The sequence below is a fragment of the Cygnus olor genome, chromosome Z (genome assembly GCF_009769625.2).
Source record: "Cygnus olor isolate bCygOlo1 chromosome Z, bCygOlo1.pri.v2, whole genome shotgun sequence".
Taxonomy (NCBI): domain Eukaryota; kingdom Metazoa; phylum Chordata; class Aves; order Anseriformes; family Anatidae; genus Cygnus; species Cygnus olor.
The window spans coordinates 38,239,267-38,266,942 of NC_049198.1; the positions used below are offsets into that span (position 1 = coordinate 38,239,267).

A 27,676-nucleotide genomic window follows, 5' to 3' on the forward strand; every position below is an offset into this window, starting at 1 on the left:
TAGTTCAAGTGTGTCACAAAAAAAAGACACAAGTGTGTCTTTACCATCAGAGCTGCCATCAAGTAAGTGAAGAACTTCACTTAAAATCTAAGGGCCTGCCTTCTGAGAGAAAGTAATCTTACAGGTAAGAAGAGGAGGCCTTAAACTATGTTCTCCAGTATGAAAAACACAGAGTCTGACTAAACGCATTTTGTCAGCAGAGTTTGCTACTTCGAGATCTCAGCTCAGTGAAAAGGCTGTTACTTCTGGTCTTAAAAATAAGTCGTGTCATTTTCTCTTTGCAGGGAATTCTTTCATCCAATCATATTCTTGTATGCAAATATACCATAGCTGGTACAGATAAAAAAGCACAAATAAAGCTAAGGACTCAGTCAGGACAAAAATCACTGTGCTTCCCTGATACCTCATTTCACCTGTGTTTCAGGAACGTCCTCAAACTCCTCATTTGACAATATGAAGAAGCAAGGCTCAGACAGCAATCCCGTTCCAGTTTTGCCAGTGCTGCCAGAACCACTCAAAGATCTGAAAATTAAGTACACCAAGGTTAGTAGTGTTTGTGTTTGTTAACTTCTCTTATGCATTCACCTCAGACTGTAAGACGTGTACATTTCATCTTATATGAAAGCAACATTACATCAGTAATTAAAATGTTTATTCTGATCTTTTTATGATATTATATATGTTAGTAATTAATGTTTAGTGATCCTTTTACCATAAGTATTTCAGGAAGTGTGCAAGTGTGAGAGAATCATTTCACATTTCATTAGGAACTAGAGTTGTTTTGTCTCTTGAAACAAAAGTTTCTGTAGAAAGTTTCTTAGAAAGTATAAATGGAACAAAGAAGGAAAGGTTTCTGTTACTACAATATTTTTCAGAACAGTGAGAACAAATTGAAATGCTAGGGTTTCACATTGTATTATAAGCAGATTTAAATAATTATGACAAATATACTTATGTGGAAAAGGATGTGTGAAAATGAAACTAAGTTCATTCTACTCACTTATTTATCTTTGAGATTTTTCAGCCTAATCAGGTAATAAAACAAAGTCTACCATTGCTAATTACTTAATTCTATTAGAAGCATTTTTTTAGTAATAAATTATTTCCATATGCAGCTAGAAACAAACAGATAAAGAGGGTCTGAGTCCAGTGTTATGTTCTCAGCTTGAAAGGCCCTTTTCTTCTGTAATATCATAGCACACAAAAATCTTCAAGTATTTTGAACACATCATTGGCAGAAGAATACTGAAACTCTGCCCCTGAAACTTTCAGATAGAACATTTGATCAGAAAGGACCTGTTCTCTTTGGAGACATTTATGGATCTTTCTTATTCTCATTGCCATTGCAATAGAAATAATTTTTACATTCCAAGAATTTATTTTATTTTCTAAAAGAAGAGTTCATCAATTATCTAGATTAGTTCTTTTAAACTCTATTCTATCCTGTTTTTTCATGGGAAAAACCTACCCAGATTTCAATGCATATCTTTCTTGAATAAATCATGCAGGACCTTACTTTGTAAATATTTAACAGGCTAGGAAAGCTATGTAGCTCTACCATGTGATATCTCTTCCTGTCCCAGAAAAAAAAAAAAAAAAAAAAAAAAAAAAAAAAAAGCTTAATTCAGGGATGATACATTTGTACACAGGGGACTTTGGTGTTCTAGAAACAACAAACTACAGTGATTTTTTTTGTTTTGTTTTGTTTGTTTTTGTTTTTTCCCTCTTCTTTCCCCAATGGAAAACAAAAACAACTAATATGAGAAAATTGCCTACTGAGAAATCCTGTGTAAGTGAATATGCAAGACATAAATGACAGAAATTCCTATAAAAATTTTTATCTTTCTATTCATCGGCAAAACCCATTCTAGTAACGCGAAAAGGAATCACAAAACAGTCAGCATGCTTGAAGTTTCTGTAATACCCAGTTAAGGAGAGTGACACATAGTAAATTCATGTGTTTTTTGCCTGGACAAGAGATACCATTTCCTGAAAAACAACATATAATATGTATCTCTGGAGAAATACAATGCATTTCTTTGCAAAACTATGTACCTACATTTGATTAGATCAAATATTTTGCAGTGCATTCCTCCTCTCTTCAAATAACACACAGGATTATCTGAAAGCCACAACAGTGAACTGAGGGACAGAGAACTGGGATAATAGAAATGTTATCCCAAATCCATCAGTCCTCCCTCCCACAATTTAATATAACCTTTCCACTTTTGTCTTCTCACCTGTCCTGTTTCTCTCCTGTGCCATGCAAGTCAGCGCATGGAACGTGGGATTGCTGTGACTATTTACACTGGAGGAACCAGGAAAGTATTAATCACTATGGATGTATAAATCCTTCTGCCTGAAGCACCTTGGACATCGACAGGTTCCTCTTACCTGAAAACTCTCCTTTCTCTTTGTATACAATGGTACAGTTACCACCACTATCTGTCTGGAGGAAAGTCTAGAGGAGATATCCCAAGGACTTTCCTTTAAACTAAATGCACTTTCCTGTTTGTTTGTATTCTATGTGAGGGATAGAAATTAGATAGAATTGTTTGGGTCTCATACAAAAATCGTTTAACTACATGATAGTAGTCAAACACTGGAACAGGAAGAAGTGTCCCATGCCTGTCAGTGTTCAAGAGGCACACGGGCAATGCCCCCAATAATACATTTTGGTTAGGCCTGAAGTAACTTTTGGTTAGGCCTAAAGTAGTCAGGCAGTTGGATTAGATGATGTTTGTAGGTTCCTTCCAGCTGAACTATCCTATCCTATCCTAGTCTAGTCTAGTCTACGGATCTGTAAGTTGGTATAGATACATTACCAATTGTGCCATTCTCATGTACCATAAAACAAAGCACTCCTTTGGAAATTTGAATTCCAAGAGTTTAATCGGATTAATTTTCAATGATTACATTGGTTTGGTTGTTGAACCACAAGTGTGAACAAAATGTGATCTTGAATTGCTTTCATATCTGAATCCCCTTTAAAGATACTCCAACAAACAGAACGAGTGTTGGTACCTGGCTACAAATGTACTAGTAAATATTTTACTTAGTCAGCACTGAGGAATTAGACAATGATTGTGTAACAAATGATTTGTCATGATACTTTCAAATATACTAAGCCTTATGATGTTCCTTTAAACAGAGAAACTCAGATTAGTTAATTATTAGGTTGTTAAATCACATGAGGGAGAGAAAATGACAACGCATTATCTCACTAGGCTCTGTGTGGAATACCAGAAAACATAGAAGGGTAAACCACCCTGAGTGAAGAAAAACTTTAGCTAAGTATCATGTACCTTGTAATCACTACTTTCACAAACAAAGATGAGGGATAAAAATATAAAAATATATATAATTAAGATACCTGGGGAAAGGTCATTGGCTATAAAGCTACTATAGAAACCTACTCTTTTTAAGCTCAGCTGACTTTGTAAATAAAAAGCCACTAACTGATGCATCCCAAAGTTCAAATAGATAATGAACAGAATGGGTATGTTCTCTGATTATTAGTTCATTATGTAAATTTTCTTCATACATACAATTCTGAATGGGAAAAAAAAAATCTTATATGAAATATATAAGCCCCTTATCAGTTTCTTGTGTAGAAAAACACCAGGGGAGAGGTCAACTTAGGAAGATTTCATAGGTATTGCATATTGATGTACTTGCTTCAAGTTTACAGTTTCTGTCTCCAGTAGTTCCTTAAATAATTTCATGTATTTTAACAGTACAGCTTAAAGAATACAGTGAGACTCCATGAGATACTTTGGGACAAGTAAATCAGAGAATATAGCACTTGAAATGAATATGCTCTTGGGTCACAGATCTCTTTCAGTCTTGGATATGACTGTAAACTTACAGATAGCATCAAATTCAAGAATATCTGAATGATCCTTATATTCTATGAGAGCAGGTGTGAGCAGGGGGCAACAATTTTTCAGCAATGTGCTTCACCTCACCTGAGTGATGTTGAATTCCAGCCCCCAGTATGCAAGAGTTCAGTCAAAGCTTTTCACTATTCCTGGTTTACCAGAAATGCTAGCAATGTCATCTCGTGGTTTACTATCTGCCCTAGAGAGCTTGTGAACAGTCACCTCAACAGCTGTCAAAATTAGGTGATTGCTTTTAGCTCTGTAAAACAAGCAGCTGGACTCACTTGAGCACTGTCAAGAAAAGCACTATCGCAGACTATCTGGGAGCACATTTGTGGTGGGAAAAGGTTATTTTTTCTCCTGTAGCTACATAAAGTTGAAAGAGTTTCTTGTATCTAAAGATAGCTAGAAAGACAGCTTAAACATTTCACTCCACATTTATAAAGCTACCCTTAGGTCAGTTTTGGATTGTCCATATTTTAGATAGCTCTGTTACTTTTCCTGATAGTATCTCAGTAGTATGGATTATAGTTTATAATAGTAATAGTGAATTACATAAAAATTCTTCCCTGGGTAAGAATAAGTTTATAGACAGATCCTGACTATTTCAGCAGAGCTATGGTATGGTCCATCTGAGACAAAGCTGCTCTGAATCAAGTTCAATCTTTCTGCAGCACAGACACTAATATAGCACCATCTGTCTAACAGATACTTTATAAAATGAACTCACAATCCTTTCAAAATATTCAAAGACTGAAGAAAAATAAATGAACAAACAAAAAAACACTGGGTTGACCAAAAAAAAAAAAAAAGTCAAAGAACATGTCTTGTCTCCTTGTTTTCTGCTGAGATCACTAGGGTGGTCACATCAACTGTCTAAACAAGTAAATACCACAGTCTTGCAGGTAACTTCTACCACAACTAGTAGACTGGTATCTGATTTTCTGAATTGAAAACAATCCTTTCAGAGAATCAAGATTTATTTCACCCTGATACTAGGAAATAAGGTCAATCAAAGGGTCTTTACAACAGCTTGTTACCTGGACTTTATTTTAAATACAGAGCTTTAATAGAGTAATACCTCCTCATCTACAAAAAATGTTTATTTCAGGTCTGGTGCAAACTGTGATAGTCATTAGTTCTTCAAATTATTGAAATAAAAACTGTCTTCCATCAAAAAAAAAAATCCAGTGAAACGACAGTTAAAAAATGACTGCAACAACACTTCTAAGACATCAATCCTTGCAAAGTAAATTTGCAGCCCTAAACTTCATTGACCATGTTCAGTCATCAGAGACAATCCTCAATGCACAGCACGTACAACAGAAAAGTAGGTCTTTTGCATTCACATCTGACAAATGAGAAAAAAAGAATCTAAGCTGCCAAAGGAGTTCTGCCTGACAGACAAAACTGCGTAACACATTTCAAAATGATCCCAAATGTGGTTTTTTTTCAGCAAGACGAGGGACTTGCAGAGACTGCTGTTGGATGGTACATCAGTGTTCCCTGGATTTAGAGAGTCTTATCCTGTTTGTTTGTTCATTTTCAGCATAACTCCACAAACTTAAATGAGTATGTCTGCATGTCTGCATGCACATTTGAATGCAGCTGCTTGCAACGTATACACGCATATATGTGTCTCTTACATGGAGGGTTTTGACTTTTTTCCTTCTCTATTCTGTCTGTCATACCTGCATAAGACTGCTGTCTTGCTCAAAAAAAAGACATCTGGATAGTTTGATTTATACAGTCCTGATACAATGTTGTGTATATAGCTAAAGTAATGAAGTTATGGTTTAAATGGGAATGGTATTGGAAACATTAATGAGAAAGATATTCTAAAGTAATATTATGGTTGATATTGGTTGGGGCAATAAATGTAATTTTTAAACAAATACTTTCAAAACTTCCAAAAATGGTATGTTTTACTATTATTCCTTTTACAGACAGATATGATTTTGGCATATTGTAACATCATAGCACTGTTATGTTAATATTTACCTTTTACTTTGTCTCTTTTCTTGGCAATGTAACTAGTTACTAAAGATGGCTTTTTTTCATATTAACTACTTAACTGCTGTCTTTGCCCTTTCATAACAGTCAGAATTTTGCATGGATACTCCTATGATCAGTTTCATTGCATATCTGACATTTTGAGGAACTAATATTTTAATTTCCCTTAGAGCTTTTATTATATCAGGAGTTTGCTGATCTGCCCTGATGACCAGAGCTAACGACAGTCTATATATGATGCCCACATATAATCAAGCTGAAACATACAGGAATATATTAACAGGAAATTGTTACCACATAAATTTAGAGATAATCTTTTTATCAGTCTTGCCAATATTATCAAACCATTAACCAATTATTAGTAACTACACAGAGAGTCAGAGTAAATAATTTCAGTAGTATGCCAAAAAAAACCTAAAACTCCCAGAAAGCTGTCATATATTCATAACACATAGTTGTGGTGGTAGGGTTTAAATCACAGTTCTATGTGACAAAATATATATATATATATATATATATATTCTTGCAGTTATGTCATCCTGTCTCTGTCCTGCCCTTTATCAATTGTCATTTGCTTTAATTTTCCTAACTCCAAATATTTCTTGCTTTTCTATTTAAATGTAGAAATTCCTGCTTCTCAGAGCATGCAGTCTTCTGCCTGCATGGTTGTAACCAGTGATTGATTAGATGTGGGGAAGCTGCTCTCATCCATGATCCTCAAGGTACCCACAGTTCAAGCACAAAATACCCAGTACAGTCAGTGTCTGCCATGAGCTCAGTGATGAGCATGAGCAAGATCTCACATGCATGTTGGCCACAAAATGACACTGGTGGACAGTGAGAAGGGAGTGCACTTTCCTTTGGTGGAGGGTTTGAGGGTTAGACAGAGGATGACAGCTGCTTGTAACATTGGACTGCATACATTGCCATGTTCACCTTAAAGAACAACATACATCACACTTGGTAGCAACACGTCCTTCTCTTTTCATCCTCTGTGATATATTTCAGATCTTTCCAATGAGGTTTGCCTTTCTCTTTGAAGACTGACCTACAGAATCAGAACGAAAAAGTTAACTCCCATTGACAATTTCATTCACAGAGATTCAAAGTTGTCAGGCTCTGGGGTAGCATGGATCTAACACACCTGGAGATCAGACCCAGAATCTATTTCTCATTTACAAATGGAGATAAGTACCTCAAATTTCACCCAGGGATCCCAAGCCTTCGCTCTGCTTGTCCTTTAAATTTTCACAGCTGTGTAATGTTATAAAACTTGTTGGTAATTACAGCTAAAATAGGGCACATTTTCAGTAGCTCATTTTATTCTCTGTTGTCCAGCAGTTACTGAACTGGTTCAGGACAAGAAGCAATGGAAAAAAACTGGCATGCAAGATGTTCCTCCTAAACATCAGGAAACACTTTACTGTGTGTGTGACTGTGCACTGGCACAGGTTGTTCAGAAAGGTTGTAGAGTCTGTCTCTTTGGGGATCTTCAAAAGCCATCTGGACATGGTCCTGAGCATCCCAGCTTGACATTATAGGTGTCCCTGCTTGAGCAGGGGGTTGGACCAGATGACTTCTGGAGGTCCCTTCCAGCCTCAACAGTTGTGTAATTCTGTAATTTTTTTGGTATTTTCTTTAACAGAACAGAAAAGAAATTTCAGAAATACTATAACATTTCTATAATGGTATAACGTAGATCTTTTAAAAGGCAACATTTGCTTTTTAAGAATACTCTACATGTTGCCATATTTTTCCTGACATAATTAAAAAATATTGTTGTGGGTCTTTTTTGTTTGTCTGTTTTGTTTTTTCAGGAATAATTGTAGTGGTTTATTTCCTACTTTTTCGTGGAAAAGCAGACTAATTTCTACAGATAGCATCAACAGTCTTATTAACAGCAACCAAAAACAGAGAAATGCAGAACTGCTCACTCCTGGTACATTCTTTAGGCATTTTTTTAAAAGATACATAAGATGATTGAAATTAGGACACCAGGTCTTGGAAGAGAAGGAAAAACCATGCCAAACAGATAACAAAATTAATAGTAAAAGCAAAGTATACATGGTGGGGATTTTGTGCTGTCTCTGGAGAAAGTATTTTTGTTTGACACTAATGTCATTTAGACATTATAAGCATTTCAAACATTTAATTTTTCTTTTGGTTGTGGTGATGCATTTGCTAATTAGTTATTCCCATATGAAAGTCTCTAGGTTTGAATTGCCAGTATTGTATTGCAAAAGGCTTTGGATCATAAAAGTTCAATTATGGAAACAACAATGCCCATTTTGCCTTGTTTAGCTGTTATTCTACTTGTGCCATTAAGATGTGATGATGTTTGTTCCAGCCACACAAAGCAAATTCAGTACACACTGTGCTTTTCAGCCTGTATAAAAGCTTAATCTTTGAGTAGGGACACAGTTCCTACCATTTATTAAATGAACTTTGGGTCTCAATTTCACCACTATTAGGTAAGCTGTTGTGATTATATTTGATTCAGGCCAGCTGTTGTGCAATTGTTCCTCTTACATGCTTCTTAATTGCTAGCTATATGTTTGGTAGTTTATGAAGAGACTGAAATAGAAATATATAACAGGACAGTATTTAATTTAAATTGTAGTCACAAATGTATCTTATTTTAATGTTATTAGACATTTCTAATCAATGTCACTTAACAGTTGTGAGAAAAACTTCTACATGAGCAAAGTATGCTGGCCTGCTTTTCCTGGTGGAAAATCAAGTGTTGGTGTCTGTTGAGCAACATCGGTGTAGAGACATAACAGGGAACCTCAGAGTTAGAACGAAGGATGGATGACTAACAGACTGGACACAAGTAATATTGATTTTCTGTAGTACCCCTTGCAGTTTAAATAAAAAAATAAAAAAATAAAGTAAATAAATAAAACTGTTGGTAATAGACTAACAGGAGTGGTTGCATTTTATGTCTATCTACTAAAAAGGAGGCAAGGAAGTGATACCGATTTGAGGGTGACAAACGATTAGGAGACTGCAGCCATTAAACTGGAGATAATCAGGACCTTGATAGAAATTGTTGAATACATAATGAATGGCGTCAAATGATTAGTATCATTTTAAACATAAGATAATTGTTCAGATCATAAAGCAATGACAACTAAAACTGTTACCCAAGGATCATCTTACTGAAGCCTGAAGTCATACAAAGTAGCTTTACCCTTCAAAACCAGGAATTACAGAACATGTTGAAAAACAAACCAGAGAGGCTTGAATTTCTGGTGTTTTGCAGAGAGATATTCAGGTAGGGAGGGCAGGGAGAAGAACCCCCCCATATACACTACCATGAACTATAATACTGCCAAGTGTTGAAGTTATATACACTGTCAGCAGCAACATTTGTTATGTGTTTATATGATCATATTCATGTGCTGAATTAAACATTATGGTCACGTGACCAGAACCTCCCTTCTGCCACCCATAGCGTAACCTCTGTGAAATAAATAGAGCATTGCGATGCAAAAATGTTCAGACCAAGGTACTGCAAACACTTTCAAAAAGAGAAGTGGGAACTCACTTTGAAAGCACTGATCAGAAGCGCCATAGTTTTTCACATATTATTGTCTAAGATCTATAGGGGTATATTAGATTATATGTGTAGCTATGTTAGAATATGACTATGGTTATATGCTGCCCACGAGTCACTGTTCAAATTCTCCTGCTTCTTAACTCTTGAACTTTTTTAGTGTGGCCAGTGTAAACATTTTGATGTGTAGTGGTTTGATCTGGAATGCTAGACTTATAAGACTAGGACAGGCAGAAAAAGAGTAAATAAAGAAGTGGGGTTTTTTTACTGTGTTAATTTCTGAAGAGACATGTAACAGAAAGGCCCCCCATATTTACCAGTCCTATGAGCACAGGAAAGTCAGGTAGTTTTAGGTAGGTTATTTAGGAGTGTACGTCTACCGTACATCACAGACTTTGGTTTGAAAGAGGAAGGATCCCAGTGCAAAAATAACTTTTCGTAGTATGAAACAAAGTGTAAATATGCTGTGGAGAAAGAAAGTTGCTTTTCTCCAAAAGAAGATAATTTTAAAAAGTTGGTTAACTGCATATATGATCGCTCTTCTCTTCATAGTAATTTAGCAATAACTATTCCTTTTTGAATTCAGGTACTTATCTTACAGCTCTTGGTGTTTTTCTTTAACATAGAAGATAGGCAACAGCTATATATGTTACTAATAGTAATGCACTGTTTTTTCCTTTACAGATATTTATAAACAATGAATGGCACAATTCAGTCAGTGGTAAAAAATTTGAAGTCTTTAACCCTGCAAATGAAGAGAAAATCTGTGAGATTGAAGAAGGCGACAAGGTAGAGGGTTTTGTTTTGTTTTGTTTTGTTTTGTTTTTCTTTCTTTTAAACTTAGCTTTAAATTCAATTCTGCATTAAAGCAGGAAGATGAGCATCCATCTCTGCTGATATAAACTCTTAATGTTTTCTCTTTTTTTTTTAATGAACTCTTTAATGTTTTCATAAATGACTTGGATACAGGACTAGAAGTTGTTTTGGGTAAGTTTGCAGATGATACTAAATTGGGAGGAGCTGCTGATTCTCTTGATTGTAGAGAAACCTTGTAGAGAGATCTTGACAAATTAGAGAACTGGACAATCACCAGTTAATATGAAGTTTAACAAGATATGAAGTTTAACAAATATAAAGTTTAACAAGAGCAAGTGCTGAATTGTGCACTTGGGACTAGGTAACTCTGGCTGTACATACAGACTGGGAGCTCAGAGACTGGAGAGTAGACCCACAGAAAGGGATCTGGGGGTTCTGGTTGTCAGCAAGTTGAACATGAGCCAGCAGTGTGCCCCGGCAGTCAAAAGAACCAAACGTACCTTCAGGTGCACAAGAGATGGCACTGCTAGCTGGTTGAGGGAAGGGATTGTCCTGCTCCGCTCTGCGCAGGTGCAGCCCCACCTTGAGAGCTCTGTGCAGTTCTGGGCACCACACTTAAAAAAAAAAAAAAAAAAAAAAAAAAAAAAAACCATAAAACTGTATGTCCAAGGAAGGGTAACAAAGAGGTGAAAACATACAAGGAGTGGCTGAAGTCACTCTGTGGGAGTGACTTATGGGGAGGCCTCATGGCAGCCTGTAGCTCCTTCATGAGGGGAGCAGATGGGCAGGAGGTAGCTAATGTCTGCTCTCAGTGGACACCTACAGGACCTGGGGGAACAGCATGGAGCTGCAACAAGGGAGCATCAGGCTGGGTGTTAGGAAAAGGTTCTGCACCCAGAGGGTGGGGTATTGGGCACTGGGAAAGGCTCCCCAGGGCAGTGGTCACAGTACCGAGCCTGCTGGAGTTCAAGAAACGTTTGGACAACGCTATCAGACACATGGTCTGATTTCTGGGTGGTCCTGTGCAGACCCTGGAGTTGGACTCAATGACCCTTGTGGTCATCCAGGACCCAGGATATCCTGTGATTCTATACTTCCATCCTCCTTTCTTCTGCTTCACTCTTAGGGTATTATACTAATAATATGATGAGGAAAATTTTGTAGAAACATTTTTTGTTAATTTTCCTGTTAATAATAGTAATTATTTTTGCTGTGTTTGATCAGTGGCATCTAGTTTTATTATTATTTTGTCATTATTTTTCATCATCATTTTGTTTTGTTTTGTTTATTTGTTTTCCTGGCTCTTCCTTATCTAATCTGTTCATAACACATTTATGTAAGCTTTTACATTACAGATGCCATAAATTAGAAAAATACTAACATTTTCTGATGGAGACTGTGGGAAACTGTTCATTACCATCAACATTTTTAGCTGTGAATTTTTCTTCTCAGTAGTGTCATCTTGAAAATGTAGTTTTGTGAAGAATATATTGAAACATAGTACAAAAGTGGGCTATGAAGCTGAAGGTCATCTACCAAATAGACATTAATCCCAACAAAGCATATTTCTGTACTGGATGTTAAATTGATGATTTTAAGCAAAGAAGTAAAAACATTGTTAACACTTAAAAACAAACTTTTTTTTTACGTGTATGAGATTTTTTTTTACTAGAAAAAATACTGAAAAATGGCATTTAATCAGATATATAATGAAAAGCTATGTCCTCAAATAAGCAACTTTGTGTTTTCATCATAGTAAGTATTTTTAGATGAAAAAGGATTTACTTAGTTTGACCACAAATTTTAAGTATATGTTATCAAATAGGGGAGTTGCTTGTTTAAATAGAACAGACAATGTTGCTTAAGCACTTTTAAAACTGATGACTAAATAAATTTTTGGATAAAGTCTGAGAAAATAAGTATGAGAAGTGAATGTTCTATTTCCAGTTGACAGTTGCACACACACAAACACAAGACAAATAAATATTATTAAAAAATACTGTTCGAAAATAACATTGTTTTTGCAATTAATGTTTTGGTTCCTGCAAATATTTATTTCCTTTACTAGTTTTCCCTTTCGAAGTCAAATTTAGATGTCCAAATGCAAGAAAAAAAAGAAAAAAAAAAAAAAAGAATGGAATAGTTTTTCTTTTATTTCTCACAAAATGATATCTGATGTTCATTTCAGCCAAGAAATATTCATCACTAGAATTATTTGTGTATGAGGCCTGTTTTAAATTTAGCAGCAAAATGTCTGTTGAACACCATTTTATCCATGAAAGATATTAATAAACTCATAAACAGTCTATTAGTGCTGGAAGTTCACCACCAATTTATTGTCAAAATAGTTAGCACACTCTCTTTAAGAATATTTGACTTTACTGTACAGAGATTCACTCTGAAATTAAATGTTTTTTTGAGAAATGTGTAGGAACAGAGTTCATTCAGCTTCCTGTGCTCACCGAAACTTAGTTATTCTGTTTGGTAATTTCATCCTGAATGTCTTGATGAACTTTGGCTCAAGAGCTCTCTGTCTAGTATATGAGCAATAGTGACCATACAGGAAGGCTATAGCGAAGACAGATTTTAAACTTTTTCCTTGACTAAGATAATTGAAAAAATCTGCATGAATCTAGTTTTTGGTAACTTCATATGTCTGATCATAAATTCTTAAAACATTTTATTCATGCTTTTTTTCATTCCCAGTTACCTGTCTCAGTATCACTGAGATTATTTCAGGCTCGTTTTTCCCTCAGCCAAAACATTTCATAAGCATGTTGTTTACTGTTGAATTTTATCAGAAAAGCACCATAAGTGCTTTTGATGCAAAACCCTACTTCTATCACTTCTCTATTCAGTGTTTGAAAATAAGATTATATTGAAAATCAGGCTGGCCTAATGTTTGTTCATTCTCCAATTAAATTGCTCATGACCTGCAACTGTTCATTTAACATTCAGAATTTTTCTAGTTTTAATTTTTTACAGGCAATATAGCAACGCATTAAATAGAAAGATGATGTTATTTGATGCATAGGTTTGCTTTCTCTCCAATAATTTTTCCAACTAATGTGTAAAGAAAATAACTATTAAATAAATTGCCAAATGAACTGTACAAATCTAATAAATTACATGGTCACTGCGAACCTGATATTCTAGAGCCTACTCTACATAATAAGCCAAGAGATTTTAGGAAATTAATTTGTTTGTGCAATATGGTTTTTTTTTTTTTAAAAAAAAAAACTTTTTTCCAGATTCACTAATCTTAAAGGCCCCTAGTAATAATAAAGCAGCTCAACACGTGGTCAGTAAGAACAAAGGTAAATGTATATTAATGAAAAGTCTATTTAAAAACAAAAAAAAATCTAGCTCTGTATAGATCTAACAGGCTTTATTCTCTTGGTATAGATTTATGTTCCCAAATTAAATTTCATATATTTAAAGAATATCTTTTTTTTTCCTTACTTGTTATTCACAGTCCATAATTATCTTTAAATATCCTTTTCTTGATTTTAATTATTTCCGCACTAAAGAACACATGGCAATGTTTTTAATTTTAATTTACATCATTCACACAATTGCAGCTCATGGTTTCTCCCATTCTTTACTGGTGTAGGCCAAGGCATACATCCTAAGTTGTATTGCAAAGCTGTAGAACTTTTATGATAGCAAGAGATAAGAAGAAAAAAAAAAAAAAAGAATTAAATATTCACTGAATGCATATTTCTGTGTCACAGATAAGTGATGAGGTATCTGACAACATTTTGGCAGTTTTTGAAGAAAAACAGCCCTTTTTAATCTGATAGATTTCAGCTACCTGCTGTAGACAATGGGTCAGTACAGTAATGATTGTGCAGGTTGTAAAGATCCTTCCCAACTATCATTTTTCCAAACTTCATCCTAGGAAGTTTTGTGAGTCTCCTGTCCAGCAGATCTATACCAGGCTTTAGTCTGTGGCTTTGGTTTTCTTTTTTCCCTATTGAAGGAGAATTAGTTAATTAGACATCAGTTAAAGATTCTAGATCTGGTCCACATTCAGAACCCACTTAACCTGCGCATTGACCTGCAGTCAACTTTGCTCACTCAGTTAACCTCATAGTGATTTACATGGATGAGATTCTTGCAATCAGAAGGAAAAAAAAAATCAAATTGCTTAAGAAAATATGTTCCATATATGTATTTCTCTTTTTCAAAAATCATTGTTTTTAATTTTTAACAAAAGACTGCAATAAACCTCCTTTTTGTTGTTATATTTCTTTCAGAATCTTTAACATGAAATATAAAAAAACCTCCAGGTTTTGAAAACCATTTCTCAAGGGATTTTTTAGTCATTTTACGTGGAACAACTTTCCACACAAAAGAGTTTCATGTAATTCATTGTATATTTTCTCACTACACCAAAAGCCATATGGTAAATAACACATTATGTTATAAAAAACATTAATGGGCTGACAAATTATCTTGAGCCAATGCCTAAACTTTAAAGTACTTAGGCTTAGCATTTTGAATGTAGTCAATTATTCAATTGTTAATATTATTTTAAGTGCAAATGCAAATTTGTAATTTGTGTATTCATCCCCAGTTACAGACACTAAAAGAGAGACTTTTTAGAACTGGAGTTCCTTAATATGTTTTTATTTTATTTTATTTTATTTTTATTTTATTTATTTTATTTTTTATTTCATGAGCTTTGAAAACCCATCTGCTTCTCATACAACTTCACATTGCTGAAATGATAGGAAAAGGGTTTGAAAGAAAATAACCTATATATCTAAAATTACTGTACAAATTCTGATTAGACTGGGATTGCAAAACACTTTGCCTGTTTAGCAACTAACAAGCCTGGATGACAGAATCAATTACTGATTAATTTTATTTTATTTTTTTCTCCCACAGGCAGATGTAGACAAGGCTGTTAAAGCAGCTAGAAGAGCTTTTGAGCTTGGATCACCCTGGCGTACAATGGATGCTTCAGAGCGAGGAAGGCTCTTAAATAAACTAGCTGATTTAGTTGAAAGAGAGAGATTGATTTTAGCTGTGAGTATAATATGTGAACAAAAAGGGGGAAAAAAAATCTGTGTTCTGATTTTTAAAGATTGATATAAGCAAGAGTAATGCACTAAAACCATGGAAAATGAGGCTGTTCCAGTGTTCATTTTTCCCTCTCTATTCCAAATGCACCACATTAAACTGTTTTACACTCTGGTCGACAGACACCCTAAATCCACAAAGTACTTGAGTATTTCATTAACTTTAAGATGATATTAAAGCTGCCTACAATCCATGCAATTTCAGTTGTTGAATCACAAGGACACGTTAATGTAGACCCTATGCTTAACGCTTGTCTAAACCAAGACCTGAGTCAAGGCCTTACCTCAAAGCCTAGCTCAGAGCTTACAGATAATACCAATGAGTGTGGGAAGAAATTCTGAATTTCAGTGTTATACATTTTGTTTTCACTAACTCTAGCTTGCAAATGGCTATGAGTTAAAAGAAGCAAACAAACAAACAAACAAAAAACACCTTAACCCAGGAACATGGGTGGTAGGCAATCATTTCCTGTCTTTATCAACTATTGTTTGTTGGCCATGTTACTGCTCAACTGTGGACACGTAAGATGTAGCACCACCATCTAACTGCAGTAATTCAAGGAAGAACATTTAACGAATAAATGTTCCAGTTATTTGGTACAGTGCAATACTCTACCTATTCCATGTTTGATGCTACAATTAAGATGATCTCTTTCCTATTTCACATGCCTTCTGGGATGAACGTTTAGGCAAGTTAATTGTTTGTGCTCTCCTGAAGAGGAACACTGGTTTTGTGCCAGGTATATGCCAATATGTGAGAGAGAATCAAGAGCATCCAGCATTCAGGATCATCACTCAGACTGATTTAATCACAATTAGAAGTATTTAGCCATTAGTTACAAAACACACCAATAAGTCAATAAAATTTAAACCTCCAAAATATGTAAAAGCTGCAATGAAATGTCTATTTCCTGTTCTATTTTCTTTATGGCTTTAGTATACAAAGGCACTTGTGCATGTCCAAACAGCTTTTTAAAGACAAATGAAAAATTCAAAGGAACTGAGGTTGTGTCCTCAAGCTCAGAAGATTACAACTCCCAGATTTACACTTTTCTTCAAGAAAGTTGATTCTCTGAACAACTGAACTAATCCTGTCACCTTGATATGGAATAACAATCACCTAGTTTTTCAGGAGAAATCTTCAGTGGCTAATGTGTCCTTGACAGTGCTAGATTTATTGGAGTTGAGAAAGGGTAAATTTTAAGAGAGTTACATTTTTTAATAGGAAATGTATGCCCACTTCTCAGTTAAATACTGGACAAATTAGCATTTGCTTCTTTGTTGTACCACCTAAGGTATTACACATGCAAAGGGGATAGAGAAATAATCTTTTTCTTTTTTCTTTTTTTTTTTTCCATAAGAAAAATGAAACATTTAGATTTCGTTCCCACTAGCCATTTTCATAATATTAAAATACTCCTTTTCTCTGAGACCCCTCCCAAGTTTCTATTTTGCTGACTTTGTTTTTATTTCCCGTCTTCCTCACATTATTGCCTACTTTTCCCTTTTAGATAAGGTGTGTTTGAACAAAGCGTTTTCCAGACTTCATCAAAATGAACACAGACTTTGTCCACTCATAGCTTATCCTAAGAACAGCAGAGCTAGTGCTACAGCTACAAATAGCATTATAGATATTAGAGGTCAAAATAGACCCCTTAGCTCATTTCAAGTGTGTTTTAATGTGTTTTTGCATCTATTCAGGATCTAAATTATTCCATTTCACTGTTTTATATAGTTATGTTTCTCATGAAGTCCATGAAGTCTCATGAAGTCCAGAGGCTGAACAGTCCTATAGGTATATAAGTATACTCTGGAATAGTAAGCAGTATGCTGAAAAAGCATTGATAACTTCTCCATTTGTTCTGCTGTCCTCTCAAATTTGATATCTGCAGTGCATCGATTTAACTAAAATTTTGGGCTTTAGAGGCAGGTTGTTGGTGAAACATTGTACTTTCACAATTAGTCAGTAGACTCATTATGAACATTAAGGAATTTTGGACATGCAAAATAACAAATTTAGAAAATAAAATAATATCTCTAAGATCTGACTAGATCTTGAAACTATACTTCAGGTTTTTACTACTAAGCATCCTTACAAGATTGTTCACAAAGCTGCAGGTCCACACTGTCTCTGTGATGAAACACTTGAGAAAAAAAATCTAGCACTATTAAGACTATGTTGACATTATCTAAGGACTTCACGTAGTCTTTAGCTAAATGTCCCAATAGTTAGAGGTATTAAAATGGCATTAATTCAAATCACACTCCCTAGATTTGGCTGGAATGATACAATTAATTTCTCTCTCTTAATAGTTCCCGATGTCTCAGATCTTTCCTTTGCACATTAGGAGATTTGGGGTTTATTTTAGAATTATATTCCATACTTTGTCTCTTCTTGTTCATATAAGATGCCAATCATTCATTAAGCACATAGAAAGATTTCTCATGATAATTAAAAAGTAGAGGATCCCAAGTTAGTGTGACAGTTATCAGTAGGAAACTACTGCCTTCCTTGTATGTCAATGTACATAAGCCAAGGGAGGCCACTCAATTTATTTGCAACAATTAACCCACAGACCCCTAGCTGTACATCTACAGCTTGTATAATACTCAGTTTAAACTGGAACATCTTAACTGATTCAAATGGGAGAAATATTATTCTTTTCTTCGAGACAGGTTACCATTTCAAATGTATGGTGGTCATGCTATCTGGATAGGTCACTGAGAATAAACCATCATGACATTTTCTCATTTGCAAATTCCCACCTTGGGTTTTTCAAGTGCTAAGTAGCCTTTAGAGGGGAATTAATCCCCTAGAAGCTAGTATTAAGTGCTAGTACTCTGAACTGAACAACCAAATACTAAGTGATGAAGTACAGATATGAGAAGGCTTATCAATAGTTCATATTAACTATGTAATTGCTGTTGTTTGCAGACAATGGAAGCCATCGATGGTGGGAAACTCTTTTCTACTGCCTACCTAATGGATTTAGGTGCTTGTATTAAAACATTACGCTACTGTGCAGGCTGGGCTGATAAAATCCATGGTCGGACTGTTCCAATGGGTGAGTAGCTTTGAGATAACAAATGTACATAATTGAAACAATGTGACCTGTGTAAAACTACCTTTTTCTAGAAGCTTCACGGCACCAAAAGCATATTAAATGGAAAATAGTTTAGACAGTTCTTAATATAGCTTATCTTGTTTTATGCACCAATACATTTTACTGACAAGAAAACTTTTAGCTTGTATGTACATCTAGTAAGACTCATAGGTTATTTTTGCATAGCAAGGTATCATTTATGCAAGGGTACAATACTGAAAGCCAGGTAGCAGCTTACTAAAGCTAAGATTAGCAGAAACAATAGTATTTCTTTCAGTTATTGGATAGCTTATTAAGAAGGGTACTAAAAGAGAGGAATGAGGAAACTTTTCTTTGTTTTCCTGAAATTTTATTCTGTTCCCTCTCCCATTAAGCAGCTCTAAGAAAACATTGTTGCTAGCCGCCTTCTCTCAGAAGGACAAAGAAAAGAATGGTAATAAAGAAGGAATTAAGGAATACTGGAGTGATAAATACTTCAAACATTTTGCATGACATGGATCCCTATGCTAGGCTTAATGGAACACATGTTTATTTGAATCAAAGAGAATTTTATACTTAATGGATTTGATTTAAGCTAAGGTCTAATATTAAAAAAAAGTCTGATATGTACCCAGGATTGCAAGTAGCTTTTAGAGAAGAACTTTCAAAAAAAAAAAAAAGTGATAAGAGAAAAAAGAAATGAAGAATGCTCGTTGGTATGCTGTGCATACCACTTTGAGAAGCAGGGTTTTCACTACCAAAACTCAGTCATACTGGCAGAGTCAAACCTTGAAGCTATGAAGAAAGTAGAGATTGAATCCAGATGTACTTCATAGTTGTTCTTGCACAGTTAAGATTTTGAAAATATCTTAAGTAAAATTGTATGTAGCTAAGTTTGGTATCCAACTTTATCTTCTTTCTGATTTAACTGTTTCTAACAACTGTTTTTCCTGAATGTCTAATTTATTTCTTCTTCCTCTAGATGGAAACTTTTTCACATTTACAAGACATGAGCCCATTGGTGTGTGTGGCCAAATTATTCCTGTAAGTTGAAGCCATTTATATAACACATAAATGTTCCTGTTGTAAATGGGCATGCTTTTGAAATGTTTTCTCTGCAAACAGATTAGTGAAACATTACCAGTCAGAAACTTTGTTTCTAAAATTAGAGACTATCTTAAGTATTCATCAAAATCTTTCATCAAATCATGACATTTTGAACAGTTAGTCTAGTCCAGCCTTGTCTCTCTTCTCCCTGTATGTGGAGGGCAAATAAAACACAAAAGATTGGCTGATGAATTAGTTTGAAAGATAGAACTGCATTCTGCTGGAACCACAAGAATTGGAAATAAACTATTTGGAGAGGGTAATATAAGCCTATAACCAATAAAGTGTTTGGTACCTGGAATATCTGTTCTGTTATATATAATCTCTGGACAACAGCAATCTCTAGTTATGGCTGAGAATCATTTATCTTGTTGATGGTACAAGCAATATAAAGAATATATTTAATTGGCACAATGATACTAAGACACGTTCCCAAGTTCCTGATCAGTGTCAAGATTCCCAGTTCTGAAATTGCTTATTCTAAATGAAGTTTCAAAAGGCCTGCCTGAGTCTGAGCATCCCAAAACACTGAGGAAATGAACTTTCAAACACTTTTGTGAGATCTACATGCTTTCAACAGGTAGCTGTGAAAATGGTTATATAAGCTAGACGCGCCTAATCCACATGCCTTTTTGCACATATTAGGTTTGGCAGCCTGACTTGACCTGCTCAACAGCTTGCCAGATTCTAAAAGAGTCAGCCTGTCTATCAGGTTTGTTCCGATATGTGGGACCTACTCTTGTTCCTGACATCTTTCAGCTGATCTTGCAGATTTTCTGTATCTTTAGACCACTACTTTGGTTTAGAGAACATCTCTAGAACACAGCATATGGATCCAGCTTCTAGTACAGTTTGGGAATCTATTGATCTAGTTTCTTTTGTAAGTCCAGCACAAGATATTTCAAATGAAGCACAGAGTTAAGATATGGTAAAGAACTAGACACTATTCTGTGTAAAATTACAGCCTGAAATTATGGACAATTTGTACAAATGCCGGCTTTCCATACAAAATGTTCAAGAATTTCTAAGTATATCTCTGTTTTCTCCCCATTGAAATTTAAAGCCACCTAGTTCAAGGTCTGTATATAAACCAAAATTTAAAGATTATGTGAATGCTGTAGAACACTTTTGCTAGTTCAGCATTTCCCTTCCACTTCCAGTTCTTCTTCAATAAGGAAGACCAGAAAGCCCTGTAATCCTTTATTTTGGGTTATTTGTTCTTCAGTTATTTCTGAGGCTGGGGTGATGTTTAAATGAGATAAAGAACAGTTGCGTGTATACTCCAAGCTTTTCCGACATACTAGGTAACTGTTAACTTCCTTTTCCTCTTGTGCATCTTTTGTGCTGAGACCCAAAGGCTTAATACATCCTAAGTTATTAGAATTATTCTCAAAGAGGCAGCCCGTTTTTCCCCAACTACATTGTCCCTTACACTGTTGAACATGGAGTCCAAAGGAATCAGCTGCTCTGCAGTTTGGTTGGACTAAACACAGTAGAAAGCAGACAGTGAAACCACAATGGAAGAGAACAGCAGCAGTGTTATACCTTATTGCCTTGTCTCCCTTAGAAAACTGAATTGATGCTGAACACGATCATTTAAGAAACAAGACAGCAAAACTCCCAACTTTACCACTAATTCAACAACAGTCTTGCTTATAGGAGTACCCTTCTGTTCTCTTCAGTTTTTAACTAACACCCTGGATCCCCTGGAATCACATATACCAAAATCAGTGGTCTTTGTATAGTGTGGCTTGCCAGATGCTTTTTTGAAATACCTTCACTTTGAAAAGAGTTCAACAAAGAGTTCATCCACACAGTTGGGTGCTATTATCATAGAAAAAAGCAAAGGCATTTTGGTTATGTATTAGTAATAGGATACACCTTCTCATCTGTCTTTCAGTGGAACTTCCCATTGGTTATGTTTATCTGGAAGATCGCCCCTGCCCTTTGTTGTGGAAACACAGTGGTTGTCAAACCAGCAGAACAAACACCACTGACTGCCCTTTACATGGGATCCTTAATTAAAGAGGTAAGTCAGTAACAGCACAGTTTTTTGCCCTTCTTTGAAATGTAAGAGAATACTGCAGCTGAAATGCCACAGAAGTAATATAAGCTAGGCTGTCCTCTGCAAGTACTTCTCATTGCATGTCTAGCCTTGTGCTATGGAACTTACCCTACTGTAAACCAGTGAAACAAATCCAGGGCAAAAGCATACATATCTTTCAGCTTTATCCACGCACACAGAGTAAACAAAACAAAACAATACAAAATAAACAAACAAAAAAAAACTCACAATAGCAACTTAGTAAACTCCATTCCTTGGTAAACAGTACCTTTCAAAGTTAAAAGTAAACAAGAAGCCAGGAGCAGGGTATTTAGAAGTGGGTGGCCATGGCTTTATTAGCATAGTTATCACAGAAAATAACCTGTTTGTACAGCTAATTGTTATCAGATAATTATTATTATTATTTAACTGAATATACTTTTCACCCAGCTGGGTTTGTAATTAACAGACAGATGTAAGTCTGCATCGCTTGACTGCTGCCAAACTTATGAACTTTCTTCACACAGAAACTGGGAGCACTTTGTGCTCTTGAATGTAAGGAGTGTCATAGTTTATCCAGCGGTTCCAAATTTACATTGGCTATTGTGCCCAGCCCAGCAAACACCCAAAGAACAGTTAAACAGTTTAGCTATCTCGCTTCCCAATAAGATCAACAAATGTAATCTAACATGTCTGAAGAGTTGGCACAGATGTCAATAACTGCCAGCTCAGTAACCTTGTACAGTGCTAATGGCAATGACTTGGCACTTTTTATTATTCTGGTTCAAAACAATGATTCAGCATAGCACACAGTCTTCAGTGCTATTTCAAACAAATTAAATGAGTATTAAGAAGAAACTAAATCCTACTGTTATTTTATTACGTAGGAAATGCTATTAGATAATATTGGGTCAAGGAGATAAAAAAGCAGGTATATTTTCTATTATTTCTGATTACTTAAAAGGAGAGCTCTAAAGTGGGAATGTGATCATAGATCACTTTTGCATGCCATTTTAGAATTGTTACTGATAATGACTGGTAGAACACTAAAACATTTTTAGTAAAGGATATACATTTTACCCATTTAGTGTTCATCTGGATGAGAAGTTTAGGTATGCCATTGTTAAATGTCTTTAGTGTATTATCTGGTAGATATAGTACGGTTTTAATAAAAGACAAATTTACATCATCATGTCCCTCAAGAATTATTCAACCAAACATTGCTGAGTTTTAGTTTAGTTTACATCTGGATTACCCACGTAAAGTTGGAACCTGACTCCCTGTTGGTGATCAAAACCTCAGTGATCAGTTCACCACTTACTTTAGAATTCTTGTGAAACTGTGTAATGATTTAAAATCTAAATTATTCTCAAGTATACACATCTAAAAAAGAAATACTGTCATTCCTGGTAATCCTTCCTATCCGTCTTAATAGTCCTCACAAAATTTCTTTGCTAATACACAGAGAATAACTTCTAACACAGACATGAAAATTGGTGTGAATTAGTCTCATAGAAAGATTTTCTCTACAAATTATGTGTGAAACACAATACTGAGAAAATCGAAAGAACCTCATCATCTCATCAGTTCCTGGGTATTCTATGACTTATTAACCAGAAAAGTTAAATGAGCATTAAAAAACTGATGGAACATATTAGAGCACTTGAACCTGTAAGAAAATAAAGTTACTCAAACAAAAGTAATTGTCTGCTGTCCATAATGAAGGACATGAGGCTTAGGAGCTATAAGTCACCAACTGAAATACACCATTTTACAAACAAAAATGGAATCTACGCATGCAATTCAAAAGTCATTTAATTAATGCTAAAAAGAGACATATTTAAGTGACAATACAAGAGATGCATTTTTTTTGTCTTTTAATTTTATGCTTTCTCTGCTTGATAAGTGCCATCGAGATTCCATAGCTACTTCATAAACTGACATGAAATCCAGCAGCACTTCATATATTCAAGGGAGTTTGCCTGAAGTTAGAAAAAAATATTTTATTTTGTCAACGGAAGAAACATATCTAGTATAGAATTTGTAGGAAAATAGAGGTTTGATTTGACTCAAAAGTTTCCATTTTCTTTAACTATAAAGTTTGCCAGATAATGGAACTTTACATGTCTTCAGTAGCCAACTTTTTCATGCTTGGTAAATGGTCTTCTCTTTCTGTGTTGTTAGCTGTCATTTTATCCATTCTCTACTGCTGTCCAGAGAAAGAAGTAAAAATATTGAGTCGAAAGTATCATTTCCATCATTTTTATTAAAATAATTTTATTGGAAGTCAGCAGATCATTAATTAAATGCCATTTAATATGAGAGATAATGAGCAAAAATCACCAAGCACACAGAATGATTCAAACAACTTTAATGATGTTGACAGAAAATTAAGCCATCTTTTCCTTTACATATCCGAGTGAGAGAGAAAAAAAAAAAAAAATGTACATTTTGCCAACGGCACTAAAAACTAAAGTAATGTGTTCTTTTCTTGTGTTTGTGTTTTTTTTTATGGTTTGCTTTTAAGAAAATGCTCAATGGCATAAAAAAAATCTGTTGGGGTTCATAAGTCATGTGAGAAATGGACATGTCTGGGGCTGTAAGGCTGAGAATAACTGTATTACTCTGAAAAAGTGGCTGGAGAACTGAAAAGGGAAATAAGACTATATGAGACATGTTCTTCTAGTCATCATTACTTCTCCAATTTTATGGCGTTTTCTCTTCCAATTCAGGCAGGATTTCCACCTGGAGTTGTGAACATTGTGCCAGGCTTTGGACCTACTGCTGGAGCTGCTATTTCTCACCATATGGATATAGATAAAGTGGCCTTCACAGGCTCTACTGAGGTATTATAATGAATGCAAGAAAATATAAGCAGGAACTGTGCCCCTCTGATTCCCAGTAATGATTTAATGTCTAACTTGTTCTATGTAACTGTTTTAACTTTTTTCTTTCTTTTGGCTGCTGGTTTGTTAAACAAAGTCTGTTTAATGATTTGTTGGTTATTATTAACTTTAAACATATTTAAACAATGTTTGTATTGCAGGAAAGCCCTTCAAACAAAGGCACTCCATGAGATACAATGGTTTCTATATACCAATGCTATTTTAAGGCTTGTCCTTTAAAAAGGAAACATTTTAATAACTTTTGTTGTTTGCTTCTTTTTAAGTATAACTTTAAAAAAAATGCAAAAAGTGAAAAAGGCTGTGCTCTGTTCTCTTTAATAACATGATGGTAGGAATTTACTTCAGAATTCTCATTCCTCGTCCTGCACACATGTAGGTGAGGTGATGGGTTTAGGGTATTTGAATGATACAGATAATTATTTGGGTGGTCTTAGAAGTGTATGTATCAGTTATACATCAGAAGGATATGTATCAGTTTAACAATTGAAAGGAAGGTCACTGTTAACTTTTCCTAACCTCTGCTCTCGAGAACAAAGATTGATATGACCGAAGATTTCTCAATGCAGGCACTCTCTAACTTTATCCTTACTACAGTACAGTACTATCCGTCTGTATGCATAGTGCTTTCTGTTTGTGTGCATGCTACATGGAAGAGCTGCCAACTGGTCTTTTAACTTCTTGGATGTGCACTCCAAAGATAAATATCATTGCCTCATGTCAACAGTCAGTGTACACTGAGAGCAAGATCTGTGTTTATTCTCAGAAACCATCAGCATTAAAATAGTGGGAAAAGAAAAGGATCCAAAACCAGGACATATGAGAAATAGTCCATATATATTCCCAGCAGACAGTAACTAAGTTCCCCATGCCCAATGTCCTCCAAAGGCAGGTGGACAGGATCATATTTCAGGATCATATTTCAGAATCATATTTCCTGATTTTGGTGGCTGTCCCTTTCTTCCAACAGTATCATGAAGAGCTATTCCCAAAGACAGGAAGGCTGACACGCAAGGGAAGATATCTGATGGTTACTACACACTAGCAGTTACAGGCCAAAGCTGCAAGTGCCGCAAGATTTTTTTTTTCCTCACAATTTTCCCAGGATAATTCTCATAAAAAAAAGTTCATTTAATTATGCCACCAGTGGAAAGAAACAGGACAGGGGCTCTGCCTCGCTGTGCCCATTTCCTCTTCTTTCAGGTCTCCTTATTACTGATAAGGGAGAAACTATAATAAGGCAGTTAGTCATGCAGGCACTGTAGATATCTACATTTTCTCTCATTCAATTCATGTATCAAAGGGTTTTCCCATATATACATTTCAATTTATTGAGAGCAAGTAGCAGAGCACAAATCAATGTCTAGTTTGATTACACATGCAAGCAAGTAGAATCATGGTACCAAACGGACATCAGATCTCTTTGTTAGATAAAATTAATATTTCCAGGGGAAAACAGTTCTAGGAAGCAGTTCTGCTTTGTAGATTGCAATTCATCTACACACTGACTCTTTCCTTCCAATTCTGCTCTCTCCTTTTTTTTTCTTATTATTTTTATTTCTACAATTATTTATTTCTATAGCTACTGGTTACACGATTCTGAGCTATGACTTCCACTTTCAAGGAAATCAGAGAAGTGTTACTGGGGTGATATTTTTTGAGGTTAAGGTGTCTTTTTTTCTGCCTTTTAGGTTGGAAAACTGATCAAAGAAGCTGCAGGAAAGAGCAACCTGAAAAGAGTTACATTGGAACTTGGAGGAAAAAGTCCTAACATTATATTTGCAGATGCGGATTGTTAGTAGCATTTTCATTACATAAACTGACTACTTTTTCAAGTCCCATATAGTTTTTCTCCTCTTTGTTAAAAAAAAAAAAAAAAAAAAAAAAAAAAAAAAAAGCATCTGCCTAAAGAAGAGTTTTGTTTTGTTTCGTTTTTGTTTTTGTTTTGTTTTGTTTTGTTTGCTTGTTTGTTTTGTTTTATTCCATTTTGTTTTCTGGTCCTGCCATAGTTTCAAAGCAAACTGTCATCAGAAATTGATGGCTCTTGAATGAACAGGAACATCTGACAGCTTGCCAAGCCTTATTGTAATTATGATTCTAATGGAACATGAATTCAGAACCAAAAACAGCTAGATGGACCTTATTAACTTCCTAGCTGAATTTTTCTCTTGGTACTGTCGATAAATCAAATAATGTTGAACCAACATTTCACATACAACAGTTGAATGTGTGTTTGTCTTGCCATACTGTGCTACTCTACATGAGAGTAGCTTTGGACTTGAGTAAATAGATGAATACCCATGTTTTAAAGGACCATATAAATAAAAACTGTTAAAAAGGGAAACGAGATGTCATTACAAAGGTTTGCAAATAATTTAAGAGGTGACCACTCAAACTTAAGATCTGATGAACTCTGCATTTCTTTACAGTGGACACAGCTGTGGAATTTGCACATATTGGTCTATTCTACCACCAAGGACAGTGTTGTATAGCAGGATCTAGAATTTTTGTGGAAGAGCCCATTTATGATGAGTTTGTTCGCCGGAGCATTGAACGAGCAAAGAAGTATACCCTTGGGGATCCTCTGTTGCCTGGTGTACAGCAGGGCCCTCAAGTAAGTAATATTATACATCTTATATAATTTTGACAGAACATCACACTTTAAAGTACTTCAAAATCTACTCCAGTGCTAGTGTTAAGTCTACTTATTATTGTCCAGTAGTTAGACTGGATAAAAAAATGGAGTGAGGGTTGTTTGTATTACCACGATATGCCTAAGGGTAGATATTCATTCTATTTTCCAGTATTATGGAAAGGGGACAATTATATAGAACTTAAATGCATTGAGAAAATTACAGAGCAACAGCTGTAAAACTGTAAGTTCGATCACCCATGTTGGAGTGCTAGCATTATATTCAAACACTGCCAATGTAAATGAGTAGCTTGATGAAACTAAAGCTGGTAGTGGTTTTTACCCTTTTCCAAGGTGCTAGTGTTTCATTATGATGTTCTCAATTTTAGAATATTCCACAATTAAAAAACAGCACTTTATATTTTTTACTGGTTGTGTTAAAAGTGTATGCCAAGAGCTTCCCTATTAAATGAAGGCTGAAATGCAACATTAATAAGCATTACTATCATAGTACTATGGATTCAGTGGATTCTGTCAATCACGTCAGAGAA

At 35.1% G+C, this 27,676-nt stretch overlaps 1 protein-coding gene across 1 annotated transcript in view; it reads left to right on the forward strand.

Moving 5' to 3' along the window:
- The first annotated feature begins 305 nt into the window (after positions 1-305).
- Positions 306-27,676, forward strand: part of ALDH1A1 (aldehyde dehydrogenase 1 family member A1) — a 37,623-nt gene continuing 10,252 nt past the window's right edge. Inside the window, exons 1-9 of the mRNA XM_040540009.1 lie at positions 306-543; positions 10,138-10,242; positions 15,163-15,303; positions 18,292-18,421; positions 19,422-19,483; positions 21,447-21,575; positions 24,323-24,436; positions 26,185-26,287; positions 26,923-27,107. Of these exons, the coding sequence (XP_040395943.1) occupies positions 454-543; positions 10,138-10,242; positions 15,163-15,303; positions 18,292-18,421; positions 19,422-19,483; positions 21,447-21,575; positions 24,323-24,436; positions 26,185-26,287; positions 26,923-27,107 (1,059 nt within the window). The 5' untranslated portion in view covers positions 306-453. The remainder of the gene's footprint in view (positions 544-10,137; positions 10,243-15,162; positions 15,304-18,291; positions 18,422-19,421; positions 19,484-21,446; positions 21,576-24,322; positions 24,437-26,184; positions 26,288-26,922; positions 27,108-27,676) is intronic.